This window comes from Chrysochloris asiatica, unplaced genomic scaffold, assembly GCF_000296735.1.
Source record: "Chrysochloris asiatica unplaced genomic scaffold, ChrAsi1.0 scaffold00039, whole genome shotgun sequence".
Classification (NCBI taxonomy): Eukaryota; Metazoa; Chordata; class Mammalia; order Afrosoricida; family Chrysochloridae; genus Chrysochloris; species Chrysochloris asiatica.
Window position 1 is genome coordinate 16,840,490 of NW_006408557.1, and position 10,964 is coordinate 16,851,453.

Here is a 10,964-nt window from a genome sequence, read left to right on the forward strand (position 1 = left end):
TAAGTGCCTTCTAGTCATTTCCAACCCATAGTGACCCTGTATAGGGTTGTTTCCAAGGAGTGGCTGGTGAGCTTGAACCTACAACCTTGTGGGCCAGCACATTAACCACACAACACCACACCAGGGCTCCTAGCAAGGGAGAAAATAACCACATTCCAAAGCCTTGCTCATAATACCAAACCACACTGGGTCAATTCCAAATTGTATATACCTAACACACTGCATAACTATCTTCTTACTATTACTTCCTAATAAACCCTAAATAACTCCAAATCCTCAGCAAGCATTCTAGGCAGCCTCTACAAATCTGTTCTGAGAGTTGGCAGGTGAACTGAGGCCTGAGGAAAGTTTATTTTGAAGCACCTCCCATCAAGAGGAATCTGAGTATTGCTATGTGGTTAGGCTGGCCAATGGGAGCGTCCTTATAAACAGGACACAAGGAGGCGTCTGCACAGTACTCGCATAGGGGGGCTTTCCATCTCTTGCTACTTTTGGAACCCAACATGATGTAAAGAAACTGATGTCAGGTTACTAGACAGAGCATAGGACCCATTGCCCCTGCTGCCCCAACCACAGGACATGTGAATGAGGCCATCTGGGAGCAACCAGTCCCCAGTTGACTTCAGTTACTAGAACCCACATGAGATAAGGAGAATGCCCAGCTAAGCTCATCCCAAACTACCAAGCCATAAAATTAAGAGCTAATAAATGATCTGGTAGTGTAGTGGTTACGAATCGGGCTGCGAACCTTAAGGTCAGCGGTTCGAAACTACCAGCTGCTCCGCGGAGAAAGATGAGGCTTTCTACTCCCGTAAAGATTTACACCCTTGGAAACCCTGTACAGGGTCGCTATGGGTCGGAACCGACTCAACGGCACTTAACAACAACAACAAAATGTTTAAAGTAACTAAATTTGGAGCGGCTTTGTTATACAACAGTCAATAACTGATACAAGGCCCATATGGGGGAGAGTAAAGCCCCAGGCCTCTTAGCTCAAAATCCAATAAACCTACTGGCCACTATATTCCTTCCAGGTGGCTGCTAGGATGCCTTTACTTGGTATAGATCCACAAGAAATAGGAGCCAGGATATGAGTAGAAGTATATATGCGCACTAGTGTTCATCGCCGCGCTCTTCACGATAATTTAAAAAAAAACAAAAAACTGGAGCTAGCCCAAGTGCTCATCACCACAAGAATGGTTAAACAGACTCTACAGACACACAAAGGACTACTATGCACTGGTGAAGAATACAGAATCAGTGAAACTCCTTTCAGAACATGGATGAACTGGAGGATATTTTGCTGAGTGAAATTAGTTAATTACAAAAGGAAAACTGTTGTATGAGACCACTATTGTAAAAACTCAATGTTTTTTTATGCTTAAAGAAACATTCTTTGACGGTTACCAAAGGTGGGAGGGAAGGGAGAGTAATTCAGGTGTGATGGGGAGGGCAATATAGAAGAGGAGGGAGGTTGGCAGAAGAAAAATGAAGACAGGTGAAGACACGGAGATATGCGAGGGCTAAAGAAATACAGGCACATAGTCTTATATTCACAACATTGGGACAACAGTATTTTGCAGGAGAGGACATATACCCACAAATATATAAGGCTTTGAAAGAGGATACTGGTACGTGGGTATTTAACTTTGCTGAAAACACCTGTGAATGTGATGGAGCATACAACAGATAAAAAGTGATGAAAACTTGGATATTAAACGTCTTGAGGCAATGAGTTGGCTTGACCTAGGGGCTCAGGATCATAGTCTAGGGACACCAGGGTAAACTGGCGTCACATAATCCATAAAGACAACATTCAATATTATACACTCTGATAAGTAGCATCTGAGATATTAAAAGCTCATGAGTGGCCATCTAAGGTGCAATTATTGGTCTCTTCATGGCAAAAAAAAAGAGGAGTGATGAGAATTGAAAATGCTGGAAATCAATTAGTCCATGACTAATTGAGTCCTGAAAAACTAGATGGTACACAGCTACAATTCCAACTGCTCTGAAATGGATCATATTTGAAGGTCCCAGATATGAAGGCAGAAGGTCCCTGATAAAATGTAGAACAAAACTCATAATTACAAAATAACTAATGGTTAACTGGTCATAAAGAGACTGGAAGAATCCGACTTAAGGACCTCAACAACCTTTCAGGTCTGGAAAGGAACTCACACTCGTGGCCCAATTTTCAGTGAGGCAGTACATAGATATATCTAGAGTGGTGACAACACTAGTAAGATATGCTCAAAATGGAACGGTCAATCATTCAAAATCAAAAGGGCAACATTTACCCAAAGACAAAGCTGAAAAGGGACGAGAAGGTGGGTGGACTCACAGAGAGAAAGTGGGTTAACTGTTGTTGCATGGAGAGGATTGCAATCATTGAGATGAAACAGAGTATGATTTGCTGAACGTAAAACTGATGATTCTGTCTGGAAACCTTGACTCAATTCACAATAAAAAGATAAAAAAAGAAAAAAGGGCTGCTAGGATCACAAATGGGAGTCCTGGTGGTGTGGTGCTGTGGGCTGATGCGTCAGACTGCAAAGTTGTTTGAACTGCAAGGTTGGTGGTTCAAGCTCACCAGCTGCTCCTTGGAAGCCCTATATAGGGTCAGAATCTACTCGACGGCACTTAACAGGATCACACAAATGGGGTTTTTGATCTTTAAAACATATATATATCCATCCTTTGGGCAGTCTGCTATCACACTTAATCACTATCTCCTTTAGTTTTCAGAAACTGGACACAAACCTCTCACTGAAGGGCCCAACTATGTCCAGAGGCTACTGGGTGCCAGGATGAGGGATCCCACTCTCTGTCCAGCAAATGTCCTGGTGCCAGAGAGATAATGGGTTGAGGCATGTAGGTTTTTCCACTACCACACTAGATTATGGGTGCAAAGCTTTATGGGTAGAGGCATTTAGGGTAGAAGCTTCCTTCCCTTGAAAGTGTCTTCCCTGCTCTTTTCATGGCCCTCTAAGACAGACATACTAAGGAACGTAGCTTCTACTGGACTAGCTGCCCCACCAGCTCTGAGAAACAAGGGACTCTGTCGGACTGCTGGGTAGGAACTGCAATGGGCACAGATCATTAGGCTCTAGGGACTCGGAATCACAGAGCCAACACAGGACAGTTGTTTTCCACATTGTACAGAGAGATACCAATCCAAAGGGCAGTGACCTGCCTGGCTACACAAGCTGAGACCTGGGCAGCAAAGATTGGAAGGCTCTTCCTAGGAGATGGGACTCAGCCCCTTCCTGAGGACTCCTCATCTGGTCTGAATCTCTCCCATGAGGGAATGTGGCTCACCTCATCATGGAACCTCTCAGCATCCCTCCCCTGTTGCAGTAAGCCATGTTACCTGGCAGAGAGGAGCAAAGGGAGTGAGGACAGAAGTACGTAGAGCACACTGGCTTTCCGGATGGGCAGGAGGGCAGGGCACCTTCATGACGAAACACACACCATCCCATCTCAGAGTAGGCTGGGATCCAATCTCTTTATTGTCAAGGTCCCCTCCTCCACATCTATAGAAAAATCCCAACCCTGGGAGTGCCCTGGGGAGGGGCGGCAGAGTTGGGGAGAGCTCTGTGCTCTGCCCTCTGGCCTGGGCAGTAGAGACAAGGAGGGTGCATGGGGAAGGAGGCCTACAGCGCCACCTGGAGACGATGTGGCACTGGCTGGGCTGCGTGGGGGAGGAGGGAAGTGCCTGCTGCCAGCTCTCCTCTGGTACCCACTCTGGGGAGGCACCCAGGGGGGCACACCCTTCTCCTGCCGGCGGCCATCGCTCCTGTCAGGCTGAGAAAGAGGGAGACAAAAAAGAGACTTCCTCTCAGGAAAAGACCCTCGTGATTTGATTAACAGGGGTGGTAAAGAAGAAAGGGCCGACAAGTGTTCGTTAGCAGATGGAGATGGGCCTGAGTACAGGCTCAGACCTTGTAACCTTGGGCAAACTTCTCCCCCTCCATGTGCCTCCATTCCCTCACCTGAGGCCCCATATCTCACCTTGTGCAATGGGCAAAATGTACCATGCAACTCCAAAAAGCAAAAAGCACATGCAGAATCTCCTAGCTCAACTGTTCTGGGAAGCCCTCTCCACCAAGGAGCATCTTACTCATGAATGCTTTAGGTATGAACTCACTTCCCTGGGAGCCCTGGTGTTTGAGTAAGAATCTGTCTTTCTCTGAATATAGCCTCAAAGGAGTAGCCTAGAGATTCGGCAGAGCTCGGCTTGGCCTGACTATTCCCTAGGCTAGGGCAGAGGACGGTGGTGAACAGTGGCTACATACCACTGATTTACACCTGGACGCCACCTTGGGAGCCCGGCACTCTTCGGTACCTCAGTTGCCACATCTTGTTACCCTGGCCCAACCATAAGCTTGCAGGGTTGCTATGGATAAAGGAAGTGCACACAGGGTACTTCCTCCCATGACAAGACCTAGTCCAAGCCCCTCAGCCTGTCACGTAAGACCCTTCCATAATTGGTGATCACTGCCCCACAGGGCTGGGGCTGCAGTGGAAAGAGGCTCTTGGCTGTTTCCCACACACCAAGGACTGCTACACCTCTGTGCCATGGCTTGTGCTGTTCCCTTGGTATGGAATGCCTCTCCCTCCATCACCAGCAGGCTCAACCAGGCAGCACTTCTGTCACCACAATCCTCTCTGTTGCCCCGGCTAAATCAAGCTGCCTCTGGACTGCCTTCTATTGCTGTCCTACCACACTGGGTGGTGATGGCTTGTGTTTACTTCAACTAGCTATGAGCTCCTTGCGGGTGGAGGCCGGTAACAGGGCTCAGAATGTATTGAGGGGACCAATCTTTGGGGGGGCCTACCTAGCACAGTCATGGCTCCTACTTCCTTGGTCTGCCCAGTCCCAACCACCAATACTAGTGGCAGGGTGGCTGGGGATGGCGGGGCTGCTCCATGACACTCCTTGCCCCTCTCCTAGGAGCAGGGCACTTCTATGCTTTCCCACCCCCATCCACCAGGAGCACCATACCTGTTTACTGCAAGGCCCCATCCTCCACATCTGTGTCCTGGCTGTGCTCCTGGTCGGGAGAAGACAAGAAACCACACCTCACTCACTGCAAGCTGCATCCTGCTCTGGCCCATCTGTCCAGAAGGACCTTAGGGCCCAAAGCATGGCAGGTGAGACAGCCAGAGAAAGTGACTGTGACCATAGGACCAGCCTAAACAAGGCTGGCTCGGAGTCCTGAGGGCCCCACAGGAGAAAACACCAGTCAGAGGAGTTGGGGCAGATTTTGGAGCACAGAAAAACCATTCTGGATTATAGCAACTGAACATCTACATTTCGTTGGGGCCTTTTTGAAGACTACTACGCCTACAAAGTAAGAGAGTATCGGCTAAATTCAAAGACGTGGAGAGGAACTGGTTGTGAGGAGGAATTCCCGAGTGTCACGGTGCTAACCCATTTGTGCTCTGGGACCCTGCAGACCTGTCTGCTCCCTCGAGTCCTGACTCGTCTCTAATCCATGCTGACCATGGACTCCAGAGTGGACTTGGGCACAAGTCTATCTAGTCATGAATGACAGGCAACTCAAACCACACCAAATCGGTGCTGACTCACAGCAACCCTGTACTGGATTCCTGAGGCTATAAAGCTTTATGATTTAACAGTTTATCCTACAGCACCACCAGGCAACCACTCCCTGCTTATTCCTCCCTCTTCCCCACAGGACTAGAGCCCCCAGAAAGGAGGACGGACACTCACAAGGAGGTCAATCAGCCCAAAGCTTCCCTCTTCCCCTGCTGCCCTCCTGTGGCTGGAGGACACAGCCCAGTCCCTGACCGCCCACCCAGCCAGACAGTGGACAGGCACTCACCAGCTCTTCCTCGCTGTGTGTCAGTAGACCCTCCTCATCACCATCGTCTCGAGCCTGCGCTTCTCCCTGGGGTGTGCCTGCCTCAGAAACCGTGTCCTCTTGCGGGGCTGGGGGCCGGCTATTACTGCTGCTGCCGCCACCGCCACTACCACTGCCACCACCGCTGCCGCTGTCACCCTTCTTCTTCCCATCTTGAGGAGAAGGGGTGGGAGAAAATAAAGCTCAACCAAGGGCACACCTCAGAGAGAACTAGGCCTCCTCATGGCAGATCCACAGGGGACAGCTTGGTAGATTTCCAGGGATTGGAGGCCACTCCAGCCTTCTGTCCCCGAACCTCTGCCCATACTCTGAGTCCCTAGCTGGGTGAGAAGTCTTGGCAGCTGACCTGGGTTGGCCTTTTGTTCCTCAGCGATCTGCTCCAAGCGGCCCAGCAGGGCATCGATGTTGGACTTGATCTGCGTCAGCTCTGTCTTGATGGTCTGCAGCTCACTGCTCTTTACTGGGAGTGGAGGAGGAACAGAGCTGTCATTGGGGAGTGTGGGAGGCTGACACTAATGCAAGACTCACCTACTTTGTCAACTGGGAAGGCTGGCAGGCTGGTGGCAAGAACTGTCCTTGTGCACTGTTTAGTTTGACTGGCCAGGGAAAAGCTGGAGCTGCCTGGGGTCTCCCTCTGTGACTCTCTGAAGGTCACCCCGCCAGTGACCAGCCCACATCACTAAGCCTGGCCATCTTTCCCTCAATCCTCTCAGCTCTCAAAGAGACAGGAGAGACACGAATTCAGCTATCTGGTGTGCACCCCTATGTGCACAAGAGCACGGATGTGTGTCTCTGCATATGTTGTAGCGTGCTGTCTACCTTTCAAAAGTGTGCCAATGTGGCTATTTCACAATCACAGTTCCTGGGTGCCTGTGTGGTGTAGTCATTGACCACAATATGTGTACACCAGAATGAATGTGGGGTCATGGGTCTGTCCTTGTCCTTACTAGAGAAAAGACAACACCATCTTTCCATGCCCGACCCAAGCCCCTCCTCCTCAAACGTCAGCCTTTTCCTCTTAGAAATGCAGGAAAATACTCACTTGGTTGTGTTAGGGCTGCAGAACTGTGGGAGATTGGTTCTTTTTATCTATTTTCCAATGTAAAAAAATGTGATTCTATTATTTTGCTAATAACAAAAATAAAACTTATCTAGGAAGAAGGTACAGACGGCACTCACACTTGATCTTGGCTGAGCCGCTGGTGATGGTTGTGGAGCGGGCAAAGAGCTTGACAGGTATGGTGGTTTTAACACGCCGGACCAAGGGGACTGTGACCCGGGGTCGCTTCACAGGGACCGCCCTGGGCACTGGCACTGGAGATAGGCGGCCCCGATAGTCGAAGAGCCTGTGAGGGCAAATGGACCAGAGGCTGCAGTATGGCCCATGGCCACCAGGAGGCTCTAGCCCAACCTTTGTGTGTCCAGCTCTACACACCTCTCCCTGCTGCTCCAAGCAAGCACTGGAATGAAGAGGGAGGGTTTCCGGACCCTGGTGGCTGCTGGGATCTTCACTACAACCACCTGTCCTACCACCAGGTAAGGACAGGTAGGGGCAGGTGAGGGCAAGTGAGCTGGCAGATAGTCTTAGTTATATCCCCATTCAGCAAAGGGGCAAGCTGAGACGAGCCCCTAAACCACTCCAATACTCATGGTCTGCTCTATTCTCTGACCCTGGTTCTGCTCAGTCACTGCCAGCCCAATCTATGTCAGATTTTGTACATCTCCCCCAAAGTAGCACAAATCCCCAGCTGGAAACAGAAAGATGGAGGAGTTGGGGACCTGTCCCTGAGTCAGAAGAAGCCTCAGTTTTCCCTTCTGCCTAATGAGGATGGCGACTCCAGAACCTGGGTCTGTCCTCACTGGAGGCAGCTCTAAGGGTAGAGCATGTGACTTCAGGAGGTGAGAGAGGTAAAAGGTGAGGGTCGCAGAGCACCAGAAGAACTGAGACTCTCAGCTCCAGGGCCCATGACCTCAGAGACATGAAGCTGAAGATCAGGCCCCTTTCCTTGTTCTGGGTCCTCTTGTTCATGGCACCCAATTCTCTTTTCTTACTCCAGAGAAGGAGGCTATCAGCCCAAAGATGCATAAAGTGTGTGCAGGCACAGCAGAGCTCAGGACTCCCAGACTGTGTGCTGATCCCAGGGCCGTTATTGGCCTCTCTTCTCCCTGCTCACCAGTGTTAGTCTCTCTCCCACCACATCTTTCTGCAGAAACAGCAGCTTTAGGGGCACCTTGGGACAACTCTCCTAGTGACAGTCCTAAGACCTGCTATCACTGGGCATTCCTTGATACCACTTTGTCTGGGAAACCCCAGGCCTGGGCAGGTGATGGCTGGAGATGGAGAGTCTCTGGGAACAGCCCCAGTCCTAGACCCTGCATTTCTGCCCCAACAGGGAGAGGGCGGCTCTGGCCTTGGTCAGCATCACTGAACCACAGAATTCCACAGCTGGAGGAGCCCTGAGAGATCACTTGGTGCGAGTCTACTGCAAGGACTGGGAAGGGGATTTGCCCAAAATCACAACATCCATTCGGTAGCAGAGCTGGGATTAGCAGCTAGGTCTTCTGACTCCAAGGTTAAGGCACTTTGCACAACCACACACGGGTGAGAAAACAGGCTCAGTGAGATTCTGTTGGTCCTGGGCAGCCTGGTGTGGGTCAAGTTGGAGGAAAGGATGCAGGGAGGAGTGGTTTGGGCCAGTACCCAGCATGAGCTCCACTCCACAATGTGATGTGCCATTCATTCATTTGAGTAAGAGCTCACAGCCTCAAAACTAGGGTCTGGACAGGCTGGAGGATAGAATGAAGGCCACAGCCTACCAGGGACAAATTCATACTCCAAATGAGTAGCAGCCTCAATGACTGTTGGTCTCTTGTCTAAATATTAAGGGAGGACGGAGAAGCAGGAGCTCGAGGGCTCCAAATCCCTGCAGCCAGCCCTGAGGCCATCTGGACTCCACTGGCTCACCCGGGGCCTAGGAGGAGTAAAGGCAGTCAGGGAGTGGAGATGGCGTGATGTTGCGGGGTGGGGCGCTCCGAGACCCAGCTCTGCCACTGATATGCTGAGCAATCTTGGGCAAATGCCTGTCCGTCCACACCTCTGGGCTTTGGTTCTCCACTTGGAGGACTGAGTGGGCGGCACCAGCAATCTCTCAGGACCCTTCCAGCTTTGGCTGTTTCATGCCGGGGCACGCCCCTCCCCTGCTCACCTGTCATAGAAGTCGTCCCGGTAGTAATCACAGTCAAAGCTGTAGCCACTGGGGAGACAAAGGGGAGAGGGCCAGGGCTTAGGAATGGCCACTGGTCCGCTCTCCACAGGCCCTCATCTCTGGACTCCTCCCAGCAAGTTCCAGACTCAGCACACTGTTACTACCAGTATTCATTCCCTCTGGGGAAGAGGGACCAATCCCACCCAGACAGACAGACAGAGTGTCCCACCTGTATATGGCAGATGCTGCTCTCTTTAGCCCCTTAGGTCTGTTGGGCTTGGGCTCTCCAGCCATGTTGATGTCTGTGTGGAGCGAAGAGGCAGAGTCAGAATGCTGGCCTGACGGCAGGATGCCCACATACAGATCTCCCTCACACACATGCGGACATACAGGCTTTATTCATATCACATGCATGGAGCCCATCAACAAAGGTCTTCATACACTTAGTCTTCAAAGGTTAGACTCGTACCCAGACATCACATGGATAGACACACATGCTCACAAGCACACCACATACATGTGCATTCTCATATAGGCACACAGGACTACAGAAACTATACATACACTCTCGCATATCCACAGAACAAAATCATACATAGAGGTAACATAATACTCTCAAGCACACTCAGCCTTGGTTCCAAAATTAACTGCTCATGTACCAGTGAACAAACGTTCATTATCTACCAAACATCTTTATGCCTAGAATGGTGCTTAGCACATGATAGGATACTTATCAATAGTATCTGGTAAATGCATACATGCATGTGTGTTAACACTCCAATTCTGACATACATCTACACAACTACCCATGTACATACAAAGGGATGTGTTCACATAGTCTCCACGTGCTCACTCACATTCTTATACTACATATTCAGGAACACACATTAGATAGCCCTTCTCAAATACACATCTCCTTCACCAGACAACACAGTGTGTGTCCACACAGATACACTGTACACACTCAAAGGCAGACGTCAGTCAAGAATGGTCACACCACTTAAACCAAGAGTAGCTGCTTTGTCACTGTGTTCCCAACCCCTCCAAGTGGCTTTCAGAAAGACTCTAACCTAAGCCACCTGTAGTAGCTGTGCTAGCCCATTCTTTTCTCTTTCTCTGTATTTTAATTGTAACTATAAGACTTGTCATTAAGATGCATTGAGAAAAGGGCAGGACAAGAGCATTTTCCATGGACTTCTAAAATTCTCTGCTCCAGCAATTAATTCTATACCATTGAATTTATTACTTATAATCACTTGTTATAAAATCTCAGCACAATGGTAGAGGTAGAGGGGAAGGGGACTAATGGGGGAGCTGGAGAGTAAAGGACAACAGTGACACTAGGAGCAGGGCCATGGACTTACCCAAGGTCTGCCCTGCCAGGACTCGCCCATTCTCTCCCAGCACAGCTGCCCGGGCATGGCGCTCATTGGCATACTGGACAAAGGCATAACCCTTGTGCACGGAGCAGCCAGCCACACGGCCATACTTGGAGAAGATGGTCTCCACATCTGACTTCTTCACCACAGCTGTGTTGAGGTTGCCGATGAAAACCCGAGAGTTGATGGATTTAGGGTCATTCTTGTTGGTTACATTGCTTGTCTGAATCTTCAAGGACATGGTGGCCGCCTGCACAGAGAGTCACTATGAGGCTGGGTCTTCAGGTTGGGCTCAAGTGCTGCCCATGGCTCATATTCTGGCTAAACTCCATCCCTGTCTTGTCATGTTACCAAGAGGGGCCACCTAATGGCTGCTGACCACACCAGCATGTTCCTTTCTACACATGTTCTTTCATTTGTAACTCACATGCTAAAAAAAAATACATCTTACAAGTAAGGAAACTCACCGAGAGGTCACAATACTAGAT

General features: G+C 49.9%; 1 protein-coding gene across 2 annotated transcripts; it reads right to left on the reverse strand.

Moving 5' to 3' along the window:
- Positions 1-5,012: 5,012 nt before the first annotated feature.
- RALY (RALY heterogeneous nuclear ribonucleoprotein) lies at positions 5,013-10,717 on the reverse strand. 2 transcript variants are annotated; one of them, XM_006860676.1, is made up of 7 exons: positions 10,462-10,717; positions 9,327-9,399; positions 9,098-9,145; positions 7,071-7,237; positions 6,238-6,351; positions 5,853-6,043; positions 5,013-5,057 (listed from the first exon to the last, which is right to left on the reverse strand). In XM_006860676.1, exons 1-7 carry the CDS (start codon positions 10,715-10,717, stop codon positions 5,013-5,015), a joined length of 894 nt encoding a protein of 297 aa, XP_006860738.1. The 2 variants fall into 2 exon arrangements, with proteins under 2 accessions (XP_006860738.1, XP_006860739.1); XM_006860677.1 differs by lacking the exon at positions 9,098-9,145.
- Between the last annotated feature and the right edge of the window lie 247 nt (positions 10,718-10,964).

Coding starts and splice junctions, on each gene's coding strand:
- RALY (XM_006860676.1), bottom strand. CDS start 10,717: ATGTCCTTGAAGATTCAGACAAGCAATGTAACCAACAAGAATGACCCT. Junction 9,146..9,326: donor GCAGCATCTGCCATATACAG/GTGGGACACTCT, acceptor TTGTCTCCCCAG/TGGCTACAGCTTTGACTGTG. Junction 6,044..6,237: donor GGAACAAAAGGCCAACCCAG/GTCAGCTGCCAA, acceptor CTTCTCCTCAAG/ATGGGAAGAAGAAGGGTGAC.